The 21,972-nt window shown below is 45.4% G+C and overlaps 1 protein-coding gene across 1 annotated transcript in view; it reads left to right on the top strand.

The window, feature by feature from the left end:
* DAAM2 (dishevelled associated activator of morphogenesis 2) overlaps positions 1 to 21,972 on the top strand; it is a 214,619-nt gene that overhangs the window by 160,896 nt on the left and 31,751 nt on the right. The window contains exons 11-17 of the mRNA XM_029911034.1: positions 984 to 1,122; positions 2,579 to 2,637; positions 3,060 to 3,244; positions 4,489 to 4,806; positions 13,589 to 13,696; positions 16,721 to 16,753; positions 19,170 to 19,276. Of these exons, the coding sequence (XP_029766894.1) occupies positions 984 to 1,122; positions 2,579 to 2,637; positions 3,060 to 3,244; positions 4,489 to 4,806; positions 13,589 to 13,696; positions 16,721 to 16,753; positions 19,170 to 19,276 (949 nt within the window). The remainder of the gene's footprint in view (positions 1 to 983; positions 1,123 to 2,578; positions 2,638 to 3,059; positions 3,245 to 4,488; positions 4,807 to 13,588; positions 13,697 to 16,720; positions 16,754 to 19,169; positions 19,277 to 21,972) is intronic.

The following is a 21,972-nucleotide window of genomic DNA, read 5'->3' as shown; positions in this document are numbered from 1 at the left end:
AAGGGGTGGGGCCAGGGCCCGTGGAGTGTCCTCTTTTTTTATTTTTTAAATATGGTAACCCTAGCATTATTGGGCGCCTGCTGGATTTAAAAGTACAGTCACCCACCTGGCAGTTGTATGACAGTCAATTCTTCAATGTGGTACAAGACAGCACATATGATTTGGGGCTCAGGTTGAGCCCAGAATGTGCTACCAGAGCAGGGCTAAACTTGATAGGAATGTTGTTGGGTTAGAGGCACAGTTCAGCAGTTTTGAAGTATTTAGTAAAAACAGCTTTTAAAGGGCCAGACTTTGAAATCCATTGGGCCAATCCTGCAGTGCATTTCCCGCTGTTGTGTGTACACTGTGTATATTCCTATCCAAGATAGATCCTGGCTCCTTCAATGCATACCAGAGGGATCAGGCTTTTTTTTTTTTTTTTTTTTTTTTAAAACACATTGTTAACTTTTTTTATAGCTTATTTCCACAAAGTTGTATTGAATTGAATTACAGATAGCTGAGCATGCAAATTGTAAATATAAATATTTGTAAAATGCCTGGGCACTGTGGTATCTAGATACTACCCCCCCCCCCCCAAATCAGCCCCCAGCAAGTAGCAAAGTCACAACTCTGACCTATGGAGACACCTCTGTAGGTACATTTCTGCACACACTTACCTGATCTGCAGTAGAAATCATGGAATTTGAATGTGCAAATTAGGTGCATGATTGTGCATGCAGTTTTCCTACTCGTCTGATTTGATAGGATTTTACACCCTTGTTGCTCAAGTGTAAATGACAATATAAGGTGCAAGACCATGCAGAACCAGGACCGATGTTCTATAATTTACCTGCAATGGGACAAACTCTCCCACCCCCACCCATTTTGTTAAGATGGGTAGAAAGAAAGCGAGGAACATTGGCCTGTTGTCTGGGGAATACAGGGATTCCAAGCATCTTCAGATGTTAATAGTAACCCTTGTACATTGGTGTTTCTCCCTGCAGATAAGCGGAATGGGGGACATTTCCAGCAGTGGCAGCTGTTAGACAGGATACTACAACAAATCGTTCTTCAGGATGAGAAAGGGGATGATCCAGATATAGCTCCACTGGACAACTTCAATGTCAAGAACATCATTAAGATGTAAATTGTGTTAATTATTCTTACTTAATTCTGTTATCCAGCACTTTAGTTGTAAAAAAAAAAAAAAAATACCAGGTCCCTGCACTGAGGAGCTTGCATCTAGGTTATATTTTATTGTAAGCTGTTAAATTTTCTAGTTAATTGCTTTCCAAACTATAGCTTAATCTGTTCCTTATTTTCCAGGGTATGTTTTACTTTCCTGTGCTCTTTGAGTTCTGTTAGCTATAGAGCTGGTGGAAAATCAAGGAAGAAAAGTCATGAAATGTTAACAAAATTGTTTGTTTTTTGTTTTTTTAAAGTGTTGATGAAAGTTTCATTGACATTTTCTTAAACTTGACCAGCTCTACTTAGATCTTCTTCGTCCATGGCTTTGGGTTAATTCAGGAAGATTTCAAATAACATAAAATAAATCAGCAGCCAAAATAGCATAAATAATTTTTACCTCTCCATAAAATATCTGCTCCCTCCCTCACCCACATGCGGTTTTGGCCAATGATTCTCCAGTTATTTCATTCTGTGAGCTGCTTCATGTGAGAGAGGTGGTCACGTGAGCCATCCTTCCACTCAACTCCTCCCGTGCACCCATTCCTTCTGCTGCACTGTACCTTCCACTGCCAAACCGTTTGCTTCTGCAGGGACCTCTGGGGGCCACTCACCGCCCATGAGCTGTAGGTGGAAAACCTCTGGTCTAGACACTGTAAAGTGCTTTGCAATACTTTGAGTATAAACTCCTATATAGAACTAAATTCTATTCTATTAAAAATTATACAGTGCCTTCTGTGAGCCAGAGCTAATTTCTCATTAGCTGTTTTGAAAAATACACTATAGTTGACTTCCTTCTCTCCATCCCAACATGGGACCTCATTGTAGACCTTGCACCTGGTCTTTTTTCATAGTTGCTCCTTCTGTTGCCTATCCAATCACTCCTTCTCCTGAGTATTTTCTTTCACTAGTGAGAAACGGCCATGTCAGTCTGAGGTATTGACATTGTCTGGCAATTGATACATTATCTAAAATGTAGCCAGCCTCTCTCCAAGAAACAAAAACACAACTACAAAAGTGCAATAAAAAGGCCACCTACAACTTAAAAAAGTGTCAGGATAATTTGTGCCCAGCAGTAGTAGTAATTTTAGCCACGAGGGCTGTGATAAAAGTAAATAGATGTCATACTGTCAGGACATCCACTTACCACAAAAGGGATCAGGAAGGATCCCCCTCTACCCCATGTATAGCATTAAATAATAATGCAGACACATTAAGGGCCAATTATATCATCATCAGGTATTGGCTACTGTGGGGAGCAGGATACTGAACTAGATAGGCCAGTGATCTGATCCAGTATGTAAATACTACAATTCAGCAAGTTGTCTTTTCCAGTCTTCTTTCATTGTGGCTAGTTGCCCACAGGGCTGGATGGCTCAGAATAGACCATAAATAATCTGGTTTCATCTTTCAGGCTGGTGAATGAGAATGAAGTGAAACAGTGGAGGGATCAGGCGGAGAAATTCAGAAAAGGTACGTGGTCTCTCTCTGGTTGAAGAACTGAGGGAGATGTCCTGATTTAACCACACAATGATAGACAGTAGAGATGGAGATGACCTTTTTGATCCTCCGGTCCATATCCCCATGGGACAATGCTTGTTTGGTCCTAGTAGTATATTTCCCAATGCCTTCTCTAGTCTAGCTTAAATGGCTCAAGTGATGGGGCTTCCACAAATTTTCACAGGTGATTATTCGACAGCCGAAGAAGCCTCTGTCAAGTAATATATGCCGAAAATCAGTCTACATATTCCTTGGCCCAGTTTCATCCCATTGCTCCTGGTTATAACTCCCCATCACCACCAGTTTGCATTATTTATCTCAATCTAGCTTACATCTCCTTAGAGAGCTTTCATGGATTTTGTTTAATCAGTCATGCTTCCTCATTCTCTCTGTAGAACACACAGAGCTGATGAGCAGACTGGAAAAGAAGGAAAGAGAATGTGAGATAAAGACCCAAGAGAAAGATGAAATGATGAAAACATTGAACAAGATGAAGGACAAGCTGCAGAAAGAATCCTTGGAACTGCGCCAGACCCGGGACCAAATGACAGACCTGGTAGCTCAATTCAATGAGTTCTCGGTATGAAGTTGAGACTTTTCTTCTCATCCTTTAACCCACAGAAGCGAATGAATAATGAGCAAAGGCACAATAACGATGAATTGTGTCTGCCCCCCATACCAAGGGAGTCTGAGTATATAGCTGCAAAGCTGGAGGCTTAGGATAGGTCTGCGCTGCAATCGGAAGTCTGATTGCAGCATGGATAGACATACCTGCACTAGCTTTACCCATGCTAGCATGGCTAAAAATAGCAATGAAGACATGGTAGCATGGGCTTCAGCATAGGTTGTACAAGCACACTAAGACTCTTGGGTGCGTACTTGCATTGCTAGCCTGTGCTGCTGCCCAGGCTGCTGCATCGCCACAGCTATTTGTAGCTGTTCTCACTTAATTGAAGCTAGCACAGATATGCCAGCCCATGTCGCAATCACACCTCTGATTGCAGCATAAAGGCCGCATGGACCTGCATTAGGGTCCAGGGTATGTGCCCTGGTAAAATATACAGGGGTCAATGCCCACATGTCTATAGATAGTCTGTCCCATTCTTTGTTTGTAATCGCCCTCTTCATTTAACCATGCACAAAAAGCTGAGGGGTGCGTGTCCCTTCCCACAATGTGGCAGATGTCCATAATTTGTGTTAAAACCCCCAAATGGAGCGTGTTTGCCCCTCACTCCCAGAGATAGTGGAGGAATGCAAACGTCACCAGTTATACAGGTATAGGAAATGGAGGTGACAAATGCTCCTTGTGGTGCCTCTGGAGGGTCTGTGGCTGCTTCTGCACTCCGCAGGCCTAACCTTTCCAGTAGCTACGTCCTGCCTGGTGCAGCGCCTTCCTCACTCCCACAGTGCCTCAGCCTCCGGGAGCCCAAATGCAGCCCTTAGAAGCTAGTCACTATGGATGGGGGCTTCCCTCCTGTCTTTGTGCTAGTGAGGTTAGTTGGCACGTATTCATTATTTCAAAAATTATGTGTAAGCCCCCCAAAATTCATGGGATCAGAAGAAAAATACATTTTGCCTTCTTATACTGGCTCTGTGTTTTGAGCATTTTAAGGGTCATATTTTCAAGCTCTTTTCTGTTACCACGAGGGCTAGAAACTTACTTTTTATCTTTCAAATGAAAGCTGAGATTCTCCCTTATCACAAAACTCTGCAATCTGGGGCTTTCAGAAAAACACCAAATATTGTGAGAGAGAATCACGTCAGTTGGCAACATGGAGTTACTGTACATTTTAAACATCCTTTGCTTATTCTTTTGTTTTCCAGCAAGGAGGTGGCATTTCCTTCACACCCCCTCCGCCACCCCCTCCTGGGGGCCCATTAGCTTTGCCCTCCTCTCTGATGATGGAGTGTTTGCCCCCGCTGCCACCCCCACTCCCATTCTCCAGCTGTCCCCCTCCACCTGCTCCGCCACCTCCACCAGGAGGGCCACCTCCCCCACCTGGAGCCCCTCCTTTTTTCAGCATGGGGATGATGCCCCCTCCCACAACCATCTTCAGCAACAGTGGGACCAGCCTGAGGAAGAAATCTATCCCACAGCCTTCCCACCCACTGAAATCCTTCAACTGGGCCAAACTGAGCGAGGTAAGACACCGCAGCACCCTCAGCACCCTATCTGCCCTAGTCAGGCATTCCCGCGGGTTGGCTGGTGCCAGTGGGGAGACGTTCAGGGTGCGAGAAGTTGATGCCTTCGTGTTTCTCTTCAGACCAAGGTCGCTGTTGTAAGAGAGGGCACTGTGTTCTCTTCCACAAGGTTTCACGGCTACATTGGAACCCTGTGGGTCTGAACCATGTGTATTCCCAACAGGCCCTAGTGTAGGGCTTCCGCAATGAACCTCATCCCAATGGACTGCATTATCATGAGCAAGGCACAGCCTAGACTTTCCTGCATCAGATCCAGGTGTATCTATAACTACGAGAGCAGCCACAGTGGATCTTATGACATAAACCAGAACCAGGTGTCCCCTTGGCTAATGCCTAGAGCTAGCCCCTTTCTACAGACTCCCATCAGGGAACAAGAGCATCCCCATTGTGTGACCAGATAGCATGTTGTGGGCAGAGCATAGGGTAGATGTTGCGGAGTTGACTTCTAAATTAGCCTACGTTACTCTGGCAGGGGCAGCCCCTCAGAGGGGACAGTCACTGTCATCACTCATGTCGTCATGGCTGTATGTGAACCCACCTCTGCCCCTCTCACAGTTAGACTTGCAGCTTATTGCCTTTACTCTCCCTCTTGGTGGGAGAATTCCTAAGAGACGGGGCAGTGAGAAACGGAAAAGAATTCAAATTGACTGTTGCACAGCTCGCCCCTTTTCTGCCACCCCTGCAGCCACTCCCACCCCTCTGCTTCTCCCCATCCTGCTGGATTTTTTTTCTTCCCTTCTCTTTTGGGTGTTTTTTTTCCACAGATAAAAAAAGTGTCTGTGTTGAATTTGGATAGCTGCCTAGAAACCCACGTTCTTTTTTAGACTGAAACTCACCCGGGGCCCAACTCAGGCATTCGGAATGAGTGTCTGGGGACCTCTGGAATGCCACAAGAATTCACTCTCTCTCCTTTTCTTTAAAATAAAACGAAGTGAAATATTTGCTGCACCGTCTGTGCTTGTCTGTCAGGGCCACGTGGGGGTGTGGGAGAGAATGTAAGAGTGGGGATTTATTTTCCTTTTTAGAACATGGGACTTAGTGCGCTGAAAAGAAATAACAACAATACATATATTTTTAAAAAATGAGAGGCACAGGTGTTTCTGTTTAGTGCACAGTAACCACAGGCTTATCCTGCCCTCTGGTTAGGAGTGGAGGCAGCTGTGCTAATAAAATTGAAGGGCTGGGCAGTGAGGTGGGTAAAAGATGCTATTTTGGGGAATGTGGAATAGTTTGGGGAGGTGTAGGGGGCAGGATGTTCCTATGGGAGCATTGGTCAGTGTTCGTGTTTTGACTTAGTGAGCTCTCCGTGGATCCCAGAGATTGTGGTGCTGTCAGTTGGAGGATAGCTGGGACGGTTGTTTGCTGTGACAAAATGTGCCCCATAAGTTGATGTTCCTCACTAAAAGGGAGAGGAACATGTTTGAGCCATCTCCCTCAGAGCTGGTGGGTTCCCCAAGCCGCTACTGGGCACTTCCTCTCTGATCATTGCTGTGGGGAGTAACTTATGGGTTTTAATCCTACCCTCAGAACCCAGAGTCAAGCCAGACCAAGGCTGGTTTAATGGGATCATCTTTAGTTTTACTTATTTGTTGGCATTTCTGTGGTGCTCATCCCTGCAGTCTCTAAGTACCCCACAAATACTAATTTATTAAGCCTCACAATCAATCCACCTTGTAGGAGGTGGTATCTCTATTTTGCAAATGGGGAAGCTGGGGCATAGAAATGGTTTATTATTTGTATCACAGTAGCACCTTGATTCCCCAGTCAAGATCCGGGACCCATTATGCTAGCTACTGTACATACACATGGAGACAGGCCCTACCCTTATGATCTAAATAGACAAGACAGGCAAAAGACAGAAAAAAAGTTTAAGTGCTTTGCACAAGGTTACATGTGGCGTCTGTGGCAGAAACAAGGATAAAATCCAGATCTCCTGATTCCAAGCCTGCATCTTAACTACAAGACCTTCCTTCCTACCCCAAGAGCTGATGAAGGGACTTGGTGATCTCTTGGACCATAGCATGTTTTGAAGTGAATGAGGGTCAAGGTTTGGGGCTCCTAATTCTATGGGGAGCAGCCCATCCCCTCTGGACAAAACAGGGAGGAGAGTTGACAGGATCCAGAAGGAGCAGTTAGCACCTTTGTGGGTGCTGGAGTGAATGGAAATGGAGAAGGGAGGGGGAAATCGCAGGTCCTCTGCAAATGTCTTGAGAAATGTAAATTTACCACAAAGGTTGTTTTTGTTCCCTTATTTTTAAAGGCTGCTGGGCTCAGCACAGAGACCCAGTGCTGAATTGGCCGTGCAGAGTAAAATCCCCTTCTGCCCTTATTGTGGGCCCTGAGAGGCCTACGTTGGCTGGGGCACTGTGTGTTCATGTGCCGGAAACTTGTATGGTCTGTGTTGTACCACTTCTGTGGCTCCACAGAGGAGAGTGACATCCAGGGCAGCTGATCCCGCCCCATTCACCAGCATTAACATTGGCTTGGGAAGGAAGGTGCCCATCTATTGTGCATTATGAGAATGCTGAGCTGCTTTCTAACTCTTGTTGTCTAAGCACTTGGCAATAATTAATCGCATCCCACAATTCTCATGGGCACTCCAGGAAAGGGAACTCACCCAGCGCTCAGCTGAAAGATGTTTGTGCTTTGAGGAAACTGCACCAGCTCACGAACAATGACTCATTAATTCACCCTGAGACACACAACCTCGATTAGCTTTGTTCTGAATTGATGACTGGTGTCAAAGAGACTTTGATACAATAGACTGAGCTCTAGTTAATGCCTTCCACGCCGCAGCTCCATTCCAGTACAACAACTGTTTGTTGGAAGTTACTGGTTTTAAAAGGGATGGGGAAGAGACACTAAGCATTGCAGTGTGGCCATTGTGAACTCCTGGGAAGATTTCCTTCTTTGCTCCTAGACTGAAAATGGGGGTTGCTTCCCCGACCAGATCATTCCATCCTGGGTTTTATACAAGGCCTATGGCTGGGACTGGATATTTGCTATTAGTTCAAAATATGAACCAGATCTAAACAACCTGAAAGTTTGACTCCAGATGTGGATTTGAACTCTGTCTCTTATCTCTTTATCTTCATAATAAGTACTAGTAAATTCATTTGAAGCTACCAGAGTAACTGGTTTACTTGCCTACATCTGTTCCTGTTACCTGCTGGCCAGATACTATCAAATGGACTTGCCCAGTTAGGAGTCCTCCAACTGCCAGTAGTGGCTCTACCAAATGAGCTGAAAGGGAGTCTCTCTAGCAGCCAAACCCAGCAGGATCTGTGCTGAGATTGCCTCATCAGAAAGGCTTTTATTCTGCATATACCACAACCTCTCTTGTGTGAAAAGAGTCGTGCAAATAACTTTTCACACAGAGTGAAAAAAAATCACATATCAACCAAAGGTTTCAAAGTAGCAGCCGTGTTAGTCTGTATCTGCAAAAAGAACAGGAGTACTTGTGGCACCTTAGAGACTAACAAATTTATTTCAGCATAAGCTGTCATGGGCTACAGCTCACTTCTTCAGATGCATAGAGTGAAACACACAGACAGAAGATATTTATACATACAGAGAACATGAAAAGGTGGAAGTACGCATACCAATTGTAAGAGGCCAATCAATTGAGATGAGCTATCAGTAGCTCCTGAGGTTGAATTTTTCCACAAAAACCTGAAACTGTTGCTGCTGTGAAAATGACAAATTTCCACTTGTGGTGGATTCGTGACAACACGGTGGGATTTCCTTGTGAAAAGTTGTAGTTGCTGGTGGAAAATGGCAAAAATTACAGGTTATTAATATTGATGGAAAAAACAGTTGTTTTGTACAAATATTCTCAGGGTAGAACCCTTGAATGTCCTGCTTCGATGGGGACACTGTAATTTCTTGGAGAGCTCTGTTCTGTGGGAACATTGTTCATGAACTACTACTGAAATCAGTGGAGATTCTTCCTTCCTACAGAAAGTGACACGCAAGGTGCTGAGACATTCTTCAGTAGACAGCTCCTTAAACCAGTATGAATGCCATAGCCAAAAGAGTGATCCCCAAATGGGTCCCAGAGTGAGGGGATCCTACCACTGGGGACTGGCCTTTTTAAAGGGAGATGGGGCTCCACCCCATCTGTGACACAGCCGGCTCTCCTCCCTAGGTGGGGAAAATGAAGGTCATGTGACCTGTAAGTCATGTAACTCAACCTGACCTAGCCGAGCGGCCTGGGGAGAAAGGGAAGTGTTGGTAGCAGATGGCTGCAGAAAGGTTGTGAGGGCAAGAGGAAAAGACAAGGCAGGCAGAGGCCTGTGAAAGACCCCAGATAGGCAGGCATTAGGGGGTGGCTCTTCAGGAAAGAGCAGGCAGCAACTCAGAGAAGCCCAGGAGGGGCTGAGAGGAAAGATGGAAAGGAAGGAGCTAGGGAAGGGCTGAAAGCCAAGCTGAGAGGGTGGGCAGAAGAATTAGAGAGAAGACCGACCCCTTGGGAAGGAGGCCATGGACTAGTTTGAGACTGGGGCAACGACTTTGTCCAATTTCAAAAACAAACAAAGGAACTCTATTTCCCAGGAAGGGAAGGACTTGGGTTAAGGCTTTAGCCAGAGGCCCAAGTTACAACAGCAAGCCCCTTCAGCAGCTGCTGAAGCAGGCTGAAAATGAGAAACTGAGGCAGGGCTGCTGCAGAGCCACCCCAGGCCATGAGAGGGCACTGTGGAGGTGGCCACCCTGTTACAGAACTACGTGGGGAGATAGGATTGCAACATCTCCCCCTGAAATGTTCACTGTTGTCTCAGGTGGTTCTTTGTGTCTCAGATTTTGCTTTGCAATGAAATGGGACAAAGTAGCTGTTGTCAATCAAAACCATGCCTCCCCTCCAAAAAAAAAATTGAAGCTACTTTTTCCTCAAAATGAGTCCAAATAGGTTTGTTTACATGGGTAAAGGGATCCATTATTAAGAGGGGGAAAATCCATTTTTCATCACATTTTCAAGCTCGCAATGAAATGTGAAAAAAATCAAATTTCAAGCAGTTTCACCTTTCAGTTGTGAATAGTTTGCATGCATCTAGTGGTTGCCTGCCCTAAAATTCACTGGACATTCACAATTTTCACAGGTTTCTCTTGACTTGTAGGAGAACTAGAGAGTCCGGAATGTGTCTGGAGCCTCCCAAAGTGAAGTCATGGCTCACTCATGCTGTGAAGTTATGTTGATGCATGATGGAGTTTGATGACTTGGAAACAGCTGGCAGCCAACAGAGGACAAGGCTGTATGGACTACCTGCCCTGTGCAGCCCCTTGCTTTGTCATCTTCATAACCCTCTGGGCATACAGCAGACTGTGCTGCATTTCAAACACGCAAGTGCGGAAATGAAGTGACTGCAGGAAGGTTATAAATATAATGCACCAAAAGCCCATCTCAGTAGAGCAAACGCTTCATTATGACTCATCCTGACTAATCCCATGTTTCTCAAACTACACCACTTCCCACCATTTCTTAGCTAATCACTAGGGGACCCTGGGAAATGTAGTTCCTGGGTTTAGTTTCTCAGTGTGGGCCAAGACTTGTGCAAAGCAGAGAAACCACAGAGCTTGGCAGGCTTGTAACAATTAAAAAAAGAAGTAAAGAATTTTTTATTTTTAAATTGCTAGTTAGGGACCATAAATATTTTTATGGAGCCAAGGGAATCATTTATCATAGCAACCACACTATGTGAGTCTGTTTCTCTTAAAATGCTCAGTCTCTCTGGCCAATGACAAGAAACTATCAGCCAAGCAGCAAGAGCGCAACAGAAGAAATTGTCTAGCAGCCCGCTGCAGCTTTTCAAGGGTCAGTCTCAACACAAGAATGGAAGGGACAGCCCCTCCGTGTGTGCACTCTGTGTACTGAAGGCTGTTCTGCCCGCACCTCTCTGCATAAGGGATTTCCTTAACTGGTATACTTCTTCAGCACTTAAGCTGGGCTGTCTGGGATTGAAGTTCTTTTGTTCATGACATAGACTGTCCCAGCCTTGGATGTGTCTTTATAGGTTTATGTAATATAAAACCAAGAGATGGGCAAACCAGCTTAGATGAGACAATACCTGGCACGAATGTCTTCTGAAATCAGAAAAAGTAGGGGTAACTTTCTGTTTGTTTGCTTTTTTATTTTTTTCTGGGGGAGCACATGACAGGGGAAACTTGCTTTGATGTTCCCTTTATAGTTCTTGTTCCCAGGCAGATCAGAAATCCAGTGAGAATTGCCTCCCTCCCATGATCCTTCTAGCCACAAGGAAATCTTGCTCCCATTACAGATTTCCAGCCTGGTATTTAGATCAACAGAGTTTGAGCAGCTGTTTTGGTCACATCCAGACTTTCACTTTACACAACATGTGCCACACAACTTCTCTCAGTGCTTATCATTTTGATGGGGTCTAGGCAGGGGCGGCTTCAGGCACTAGCGCACCAAGCGCATGCCTGGGGCGGCAAGCCGCCGGGGGTGGCCTGCCGATCGCCATGAGGGTGGCAGTCAGGCTGCCTTCAGCGGCATGCCTGCGGGAGGTCCGCCGGTCCCACAGTTTCAGCGGCAATTCGGTGGCGGGTACGCCGAAGGTGCGGGACCGGCTTCCCGCAGGCATGTCGCCGAATCCGCGTTACCAGCGGACCTCCCGCAGGCATGCCGCTGAAAGCCGCCTGACTGCCGTGCTTGGGGCAGCAAAATACATAGAGCCATCCGTGGGTTTAGGGCTTTTCCAGAAAGACTCCCCCACCCCAAATAGTACAGCTACACATCCAGCTAGTGATGGGGTGACTCAGAAAGGGTTGAGAGCTCAGAGAAACATCAAGAAGTTTTGGTGCTTGTCTGGAACTTTAGGGTCTACAAAAACAGGCTGGAAAGTGCATGAGAACTAACTTTGTCTGGATGCTTCTGGTTGAGACTGGAAATGGAATCCAGGAATGGGAGAACATGAAAATTAGCTTTGGTTCCTGAATCTTGAGGTTTGGGCTGCTTGTTATTTCAGCCAGTTCATCCCATTCTAGTGGCAAGGTCCAAATGTCATGACTATGATCGTGACTTTGCAGTGGCCGGAAAGGACCACCCTGGATGTAGAAAAAGTCACAAAACTATTGGTGAGCCTATTAGATTCTGGGTTCTACTCCATACAGGAGGTTTTCCAGGGCTGTGATGACTTTCCCTCACTCACACTGCTTTTCCTCCCTCTGTTTATGCATCCACGAGCTGCCTCAAGAGAGGAAGGGTGTTGGTTTTGCTTTGCACCTTCCCACCTTGTTAGGAATTTCCTCCAGACACTTCAGCCCCCCTCCCCTTTTTTTTGGTCCCCACATCAGGTGTTTTTCCTGCTTCCTTGAGCCTTGTGGCTTACATTTCTCTTGCTCCTCTGATGAGTGTGAATGGGAAGTGGAACCTGTTCCTAATTAGTTCCTATAATGACGTGTTAACACACTTTGCTGCATGGGTGCACCTTAGGTACTTCAGAGTTAGATCCTGTTGGGGGCAGTTTCATTGGCTTTCCTTACTTGCTGTCCACAAGACCCCCTTGCTGGGCTGTTTTGCAGCACCTTCACCGCCGAGATTTCTCCCAGTTCCTTTATATTTCTATCTTATTATGTAGTCTGATCTTTTTTCACCTCAGTGGAGTGCTATTGCCCTGGAGGGACAACTTACGGGGAGGAGAAGGTAGTTCAGTTTCCAGGGGCTGTTCAGTCCATGGTGCTTCTGCTGAGACTGCAAGAAACAACAACAATCCTTCTGCTAGCTTAGAATAGGGTGACCAGATAGTTAGTATGAAAAATCGGGATGGGGTGGGGGGTAATAGCCACCTATATAAGACAAAGGCCCAAATATCGGGACTGTCCATATAAAATCGGGACATCTGGTCACCCTAGCTTAGAATGACAGCTGGCCTTAAAATTCAAAGGCTTTCAAAAGCTTCCTTGTGACAGTGGAGAGCATGTAGTTGTGAGAGGGCATCTGGCTTCCCCCATGTTGGTGACTCCCTCTTTCATGGTAACCACCTACCGGATGGGGGAAGTCTGCCCTACATCATGCTGCCTTCACCATTGTGACTGTCAGTGCTGCTGTTTGAGAGGTTGGGATACAGATCATATCTGTTTGAGACCTGTGGGTATCTTCTGGTGTGGACAGGGGAGCCCATCCAATAGGAGATGATTTGCCTTTAAAGATTGGGGGAGAGTCACTTGGAGGGAAAACCTTGAAGACTCCTTGATCCCCTTGCAGGGTGTATTCCACACCCAGTTAAGGTTTGCAGCAAGGTCTTGTGAAATCTGCAGCTGGAGAGAATTGTGTCTGGGATTTCCCACACATTAGAGTCCTTGTTAAATTTCCTTCTTATGACGGCAACCCTGCTGCAACATGACCATGTTCATCTGCAGCAATTGCCACTGTTGGAAGGAAATGTACCCATGGGATCTTGAGTGGTATCTGCGATGATGTATTCTAGTCTTGGAAAGTGGCATTTTTAAACGGGAATCGATGTAATGCAAATTGCAAAATGCCCAGGTTAAAAAAACAGCCCCATTAATTTGTATTAATGTTTCTCTTTGGACTAGAAAACTCTGTCTTCCAGAAACAAAACATGCCCCCCAAATGACAGCAGCATCCTGTGCTGTGCTGAGTGGATACAATAGTTGGGTCTGCCTTGCTGGAATTGGATGTGCTTAGCTACAAGTTTTCACTGTGGTTTGTCTCCTGAACGTATGATTTTTCTCTTTTGGGTTGTAGGAGAAGATCCATGGCACAATCTGGCATGAAATCGATGACTTAAAGGCTTTCAGGGTGCTGGATCTGGAGGATTTTGAAAAAATGTTCTCTGCTTATCAAAGACACCAGGTAAGGGTGGGGCTCTTTTCCCCCCAGCATTGCAGGGCTTGAATTTCTTGAGACTCTGGATCAGGATGGGACACATTAGTGACTGGACCCTTCACTGGCACCAGTGGGGGTGGGGAGAAACCAGTAGGGGGTTACTTCTGCTTGAGAGTTTGGTGCTCCCTAGAAAAGCACAAGAGTGGGGAGGTGGGTAGGGAACCGTTGGCCAAAGTATAGCATGCTGTTGCCTTGATATTTAATCCAAATGTGTAGCCCTTGGATACTACAGATCCCAGCAGGTAATGCTCTGATTTGATCTGAGCAGCAGCTAGCTTCTGTAAAGCTCTTGAACTTTGTATTCAGTGCTCCTAATCTCTTTCTATCTTTTTTTTCCTTCTTATTCCTCCAGGGTAAAACTCTGGGCAGCTACAGAGTATTGAGCTATGTGACCAGAATTAGCTGTGTTTTGCTTTTGCTTTTTTCCAAACAACATATTGGCCAAACTGGCTGAGTTACAGAAACTGTCCGAGTTACAGATTATGACACTAACATCATACTCTAATAGCAGCCATTTATTAGAAGGTCTTTTTCCCCCTCCTCCTATTCTTGGAAAGCGAGTCACCTACAATCTGTCTGCTTCCCAGGAATGAGATTCAGCAGGAACGGGGCTGTACTTCTACCTCCTTCCCTCCCCCAGATTTCTCTAGCGTTTGGAATGTGTTCGGGGAAACTTTCTTGCAACACTGCAGAATCAGGCCATTGCTCCTGAGTTTGAAGACAGACACGGAAATGATATCTAGAAGCTATTTTGATGCTTAAATATTGCCCCCTATAGTGTTGCAGAATTACCAAGTGAGATTTAGTTAGCTTTGTTCTCTCACTCTTCTCTCGTAATTTTTCATCCAGTGTTAAATTATAAACATATTAAAATAACTTGCACAGTCTGATTTAATGGCACAAACATAAGGAGTTTAGTCAAGGCTTCCCTTTCCATCTTTAGACGATACCACTGAGTATGCACTAGGTATCAGACCTCTATTATCAGGCATTGGCAAACTGATTCCAGTAAAGAACTAACCTGGGCACCGTATCTCCAGCCGTCATAAAAGCAGGATTAGCAGAACTGTTCCGATTCACTAACCCAAAGGTGTCTAGATGAGCATCCCAACTTGGAAGCTTTCGAGGTTCCATTATATGATGGGAATGTTGCACTTTGGTCCTCATTCTGCCCCTGCAAATATCTTGACATTTCAGTGGGGTTGCTAGGATTACTGGCTGACCAGAACTGTCCTAATCTTGGGATGTTCAGATTAGGCAGATTATTTGCATGATAAAAGACCCCCAAAATATCCTCCTAAGGTATTTACTCCTCAGTAAGAATCCAATTTAGTCAGACTAAAGTACATGAAATTCATTCCTTGTCCATGGCTGGCTTTAGGCATTTGCAATAACCACAGCTGTGAGGGGAACCCTGAATCCGTGCTGAAACAGGCAGTTGCCATCTGTATGTGTTAGCAGCCATAACAGCAGCAAGACACCATCACAATGCAGTGATGTTGCATCAACACATGACATCAAGATGTAAACATTGGAGCTTCATCACTAGGAAAGGCCTTCCAAAGTCTTGCCTCCTTTGGGCCCCAGAATCTAAAGCCGAGGCTGTCCTTGTCTGCCAACTCTTAGTTAGAAACATAATATTTATGGCTGCATTACCAACCACTGAAAAGCAGTTTGGCCGGTTCAGCCATAATCTAACCTGACCCTAACCCCTTCCCACTGGAGTGGAGCCATCCTCCGAGAATGACCTCCAGGAGTCTCAGAATGGTCCTTTTGATCCTTATAAAAATACTATAGTACTTTATAACAATAGCCCCAGACACTGCAGTATCACTGATGTAAGATATACTAGTGTAGAATACAGTAGTATGTTTTTGTACTAAAGGTTATTGACTCTATTCCAGCTTTGGCTTCAGTTTTACACATTTTTTTCTTTAAATATTCCTTTGTTGCTCCTTTAAATGATGATATTTCCTTTTCATCTACATGCATTCCAATGCAAACTGGATTCCGATCAATAAGTCCTCACCATTTTTAACAAGCAACCAAAGTTCCTCATGAATTAAAATCTGATCAGAACTTTTCCAGTTGATTCACACTTGGTCTTTTCTTCCTTTTTATTGTTGGAAATGCTCCACTCTGGCCAACTATGTGTTTACTCTGGGTTCGTGACTTTTAAACTTCATCCAAATATCTGTGAAGAAAAATGTCAAAGCAAATCTCTGCTCTTTTGCATTTGAAACAGAAAGTGAGCGTGTAAATAAGGCATTTCTTTCTTTTGCTACTATTAACATGGTCTTAATATATTTTTCCAGTTTCATTTGTTAAACTGCTTCTTTATTTTTAAAGACAAAAGGATCTGTTCTCCCCTCCCTTGGCACATGTATCTCCTGCTGTGGGCAGAAGCAGTGTTGCGTCCAGTGGACGAGCACTGGACTAAGAGGCAGGTCTCTTGGACTCCTCTCCTGACTCTGCCACTGACTGTTTGTATGATGTTGACTAAATCACTTGAGCTCTCTGTGCTTTAGTTTGCCTGTCTATAAAATGGGGATAATACCAATTGCAGAAGGGTGTCGTGAGCCTTAATTATTTAGTGTTTGTCAAATGCCTTAAGATCTCTGGATGGAAGTTGCTCTAGAAGCACAATGAGTTATGATTAACAATGGGGAGCTATGCACATGCATAAGGAGAGGAGAACAGAGCCTGGAATGTTAACCTTGGCAGCTCTTTGGATAAGGACTGTGGCCTAGATTTTTAAAGGTACTTGCCACTCAGCGTCGCAAGGCCCAAGTGGCATTGACTTTCCATGAGCAGAGCAGTGCTTAAATACCTTTTCACAATCTGGGCCTATGTTACTTGCAAATAATTTTATTCTCTTAGAAAACTGTGTATGGCTAAAATCTGCCTCTTTGTTAAACTTGGTATCTTTATCTCCGTGGCTAATGTTTGGCATGTTTCCTTCTCTGTTATTTGCGGCTGCTGCCTGCATAGGACCTGCTAACTAACCCTTCCTCCTGTAAGCAGGTGAGTACCACTGTCTGCCTCCTAAAAACAAACTATTGGCTTGCAAGATTCTCCTGTGGTGTGCAGACCAGAGACAACACACAGCACCATGCAAATAAGGGGCCCTGTGCTCATCTAGTGCTCGATTTTCACCAGATCCTGCCTGGGTGGGGAGGAGGTACAAGGAGTTCCCCTACTTGCATTCATCCGGAGTGGGAGGAAGCTGAACACAAGCATCATCCTTTCACTCAATTGTGCAAAATGTGGAGGTCTTGGTCTGTTTTCTACTGACAGGTGACCACATCATGGAAAACCCATCAGTGTAGCTTGCTCTCAGTGGTCCCCTTCTTGACCATTTTTAGCAGAGAGGGGAAGGAACCAATGGGACATAGAATGTGAAGTCCTCCTCAACCGTAGCAATGCTTTCTGCAGTTCCGTGTGTGACACTCCGCAGTAGGGCACTGTGCGGAAAGTTTACACTGACCTGCCCACACCTGCTTTGGAGATGACTTCAGTCTCTAGGCTGGTCACGTCAGGTCCCTTTCACCAGCCACAAAACAGTCAATAAAGAAAAGCTTCTGTCTGTAGGGCAGGAAGAAGATGCTGAGGCTTGAGTTGGGAAGAAGGTTTCAGGTCATTTGACAGTGACCCTTCAGGGCAATTGAAGAGCAGAGAAGGTAGATGAGAGAGGAGTCCGGTTCAGTCCACCTTCTTTGGGAGGCTCGTAGTCCTCAAAGACCAGGAGGAGAGACAGAAGTGTGTGCGCATGAAGTGAAGAAGTTCAGGCTCACTTGTCTACTCATCGCACTACGGGCACTTTAAATAAAATCAGAGTAGAGAACACTTCAAAGGAAGGCATAGCTTTCGAAAATGGGTTTGTTCTGCAGTTAGTCCCCACGGTCCTATAGTGAACCCTGGTCACCAAGTCTCTGGGAACTTCCCTTCCCAGAAAGTCCTATCAGAACCTTGGCCACCAGGGGAAGCTGATACATGGTTTTGGTCAGCTCAGTATTTTTCAGCATGTTAAGGGACAACAAAGGATAAGGTTGTGTGGTAGAAACAACTCCCTAAGGCAAGTTTCTTAGGTTAGGATTTTCACAAGAGCCTAAGGGAAATACTCCCAATGGGAGCCTTACCCTTATGGCTGTCCCTAAAATAGGCACATCAGTTATTTCTCTGCCATGTGAGAGTACGAACTAGGGCCTTTAAAGTAGTTTGGAGATGAAAAGCTTTAAAAAAGTCTATTCTAGACATGCCTGTGCAGAGCTTCCATTAGCCATATTCAGAGTCACACAAGCCCTTTAAGAGGAGAACAGACTCACTAAGCATCTTTGGGTCTCAAGTCCTGGTTAATTCTCCATTACTAGCGGACAATGACAACTACAGGGAGCTGGTTGCAGCTCTCTTATCCTCAGCTGCCCTGCAGAAGCTAGAGCTGCAGGGAAGGGCTACTCAGCTGCTGGCATAAGCTCCCTAACAGACCTGACTCCAGTGGAGGATCAGGACTTGTGCCAATCTGCTCCAGCCATGCCCCTTCCTGCCCCCTGACTCAACCCTTTCCTTTTCCTTACGCTGGGGTCTGGAGGGCAGCTGACGTCAGAGACGGTTATGCTGCCTCTGCCAGCATCACACCTGTGGAGATTCTCCTAATGGGGAATTCTCCAGGGTCAGTTTCTGGCCCTCAGTGGCCTGGAGAATCTGGCTCTGAGACAGCACGGAGCATGCTCCTGCTGAACATCAAATTAGCGTTGGTTCCCGTTTTTGTGCGGCGAGTACAGCTGACTGACTCCAGGGATCCCACTCATCATGTCGTTTCTCTGTGTTTCTTGGCATCCCTTGCTCAATGGGAATTTGGCAGGCCTGTGTTCCAATGGTGAACTCAATAGTTAAGAGACAATATAAGGACTCTTATCCAACTGCCTCCAACTGGAATGCAACCTTTCCGTACTGCTAGGCAACCTCTACTGCAGGCACTTCCTCCTGGAGGCCATTCAGGCTTCTGAATAGACCTGTGTTCCTGGGGATATACACACGCATGTGCACTGCACCATAATGCACTTGGTTCTGCTCTCATATTGGTTTTACACCAGTATAACTCTGTTGATGGAGTTACTCCTGATTTACGATGGAGTGAGATCAGAATCGGGCCCAATGCCTGAAAGCTAGGATGATCCTGCACAACTAATGATGATCAGCATTTGTTTGACTAGTGAATTGGGGTGAAAATCTGTCTGAGTCCCTCCTCCTTTAGAAGTTGATTTTTGGCACTTCCTGTCTCCTATTCTGCCTCCTGGATGAATCTCCCCACCAGTTCAGCGCTAGTGGGTTAGGCTGGGCTGTTGCCTAATATACTTGGTTTATTCTGTGGGTGTTGGCTAGGGAGAAGAGGAAGAAAAAACAGGGCATTGATTATTTTTTCCTGTCTGGTTACTTGCAGAAAGAGATGGGCTCAACTGAGGACCTATACTTGTCCACACGGAAGGTTAAAGAGCTTTCTGTTATTGATGGCCGAAGGGCTCAGAATTGCGTCATTCTCCTCTCCAAGTAAGTGTAGTAGCTATGAACTCATGGTGTATAGCATGGTTAATGTGCATAGAGGCAAAGATAGACCCAACACACGGACACCCAAATACTCACTGAGATCAACCATGGACACCTGCACGTGCACACAGATGCAGATGTATCCACACCCAGATGAGCGCTTGCCTACGTGGAATTGCATCCACTCCTGGAGACCCGAATGTATTTACAGGTTTGCAAACACACCTGGCCATCCAAAACACAGGCACTCCACAGATCTATATTGAAACACAGGCAAGTAGATAGACTCTCAACTAGCATAAACGCACACAAACAAGTGTATGTGGGGAATGTGGCCACTGTGCAGTCAACAGTATGTGGGCTGTCCCATAATGGTGCACACTGTGCACCATATATGTCATTTGGCAGCAGTTTTGCTGTCACATTCTTCTCTGCATATTGCTCTGAGAAACGCTTTGGGAGCACACCAGACTCCTGAAGGATGCTGGCAGATCCAATACATTTTTCTTCAGCCCCTCCCCCCCCCCCCCTTTTTTTTTTTTTTTTTTAATTATTATTGCCTTTGTGGGGAAGGCAGCGAATGTGAGAGACACTCAGGAGACACTTTAGATATTAAGTGCCAGCAGATGTTTTTGCATCCTCCATATCCTCCTGCAATGACCTGTGTGTCCTCATATGCTGTGTATCTGGGCTATATGCACACCTTGCATGTCCTTTGCCAACCATTCTCGGCTAGGCTGCAGGTCTGTTGCTAAACAACAGTTTTGGTTCAGTTCTAAGCTCTGCAGAAGAAGACTCCCCTTGCTACCAGAGAGGAGAGGAGTGTCAACAACTGGGGTGGAGACAGCTTTTGAGGTGGCACTCAGAAAAAATCATTCCATTGCTCAGCAGGAAGTGCAGGTTAATAAGCGTTGGATTCCTCAAACCCCCCACCCCCACACTCCAGCAAGCTAACAGTTAAAAGCAAAGCTGCAGCCAGACCAGCAGAAATGAAGCCCGTTCTTTCCATTGCTTGGTGAAACCCACTGAGGTTCTCATTAAGTTACTTATGTGACATTAGTCGGCATGTCAGCGAGACACCCTCCGCCCCCCATTCCCAGTGAAGGGGGTCGGTTTACAGTTTTCTGTCTGCAATAGTTGCCTGTGCATGTCATTGGTGGCTGGCTGAGGGTTGTTTAGGGGCAGCAGGATTTTCATTCCATTTGACAGATCTGCTGACGTGTCTGGGGCCCAGATTAGCTCTCTTAAACACGTGGAATTTATCTTATATTGATGAGAGAGGATCTCAGGGTGAAAGCCTGTTACTTGGGTTGTCAACAAGAGATTTGGGTTGTTTGCGCATCTTTCTTTTTCATACATTTAAGTTAACTGTAACCTGGTTAAAGGCACCAGGGTGAAGCTCTAGGGACTGAATTTGTGTCTCTGTCCAAAGAACAAGAACAGCTTGGGCACTAGCTTTTCCCCCCAGTCCTTGTTCTGCCCTGCTCATATGCCTCAGACCTGACCTGGGGGAATTCTCTGAAAGAGTGAGAGCGGAGGTCATTCTCCAGGCCTTGTCTTCTTTTCTCCAACTGCTAGCAAATGGGCCTTGGGAAGTGGTTCTGAGATGTGGACACTTGTATTCTAGGACTTAGGCTGAGTGCCATCAGCTCATTTCACATGGTCCACCAAGCCATCATCAAATGAGCATGACTTTGAGTAGCTACTGATCTAGTTTGGATTCAAAATGGGGACTTGTTCCCCATTACCAACATCTCGAGATAAGTGGTGCCCACAGCAAATGACATTCTGACCCCATTGTCTTAATAGAGAGGCCAAGGACTGAATGGAAAATGGAGAATGAACTCTCATTTCTTTCTTTGAGGAGGTTAGATTTGAGCCTAATGGATAGAGCAGTAGCGAGGGACGCTTGCGGTGTTTTCTGTGCAACTAGGAAACACCCATCTCCAGGGCTATCAACCCAGCATTTTCCATGTGCATTAAATAGCCTATAAAATAAAAATTTTATAACGTACAATGGGCGCTTTCCCTGAGTAAAGGCGGAGTAAGGACCTAACAATGTGCCCCAAAATTGTTGTTTTATTTAGAATTCACAGCTCCATAATCCTTTCCCAACCTCACAATACCCATTTAAGACAAAAGAAGCAAAAATCTTTGGGCAAAAGGTTCCTTTAAATTCATGCCTTTCTGTTCCTCGGGCTATAGTCAGATTTACTTCCAAGTGTAGTATGTGGCTTTTTCGGGTTGATTGTAGACAATAATTACAAGGGATTTTATCATGCCTTTGCTGTTTCCTTCCTTCCCCGGCTTCTTTATCCTTCCCTCCCAGCCTCCACCAAGTCTTTCAAAGTGAAATTCTCCAATCAGGGAAGGGGATCGGCATCCATGAGCATGTTGCTTTCCCTGCCCTCTTTGAAATGCATCTTATGCGCACGCAGGCGTACGCAATAAGTGTTCGTTTGTTTGTTTGTTTTAAAAAAGATGCTAAGCAAACACAGAGTGCATTTGTGCAATCCTAAAATCCAAAGTTGCAGATCCAACTCTCAGGTTGCTGTAGTACTTTCCAACAGCTGTTTCCAATTGACTGTAAGTGTGCATACATCCCCGTAGTTTATTCCCCCTTTGTTTACACTAAACTGTCGTGTCCTTTAAAGTAAAATAGCTGTATGAGGTTTTTCCAACTACTCGAATGATTTTGT

This window comes from Terrapene carolina, unplaced genomic scaffold (genome assembly GCF_002925995.2).
Source record: "Terrapene carolina triunguis isolate 2854851 unplaced genomic scaffold, T_m_triunguis-2.0 Scaffold85, whole genome shotgun sequence".
Taxonomy (NCBI): Eukaryota; Metazoa; Chordata; order Testudines; family Emydidae; genus Terrapene; species Terrapene triunguis.
This window is presented reverse-complemented; position numbering and strand designations above follow the sequence as displayed.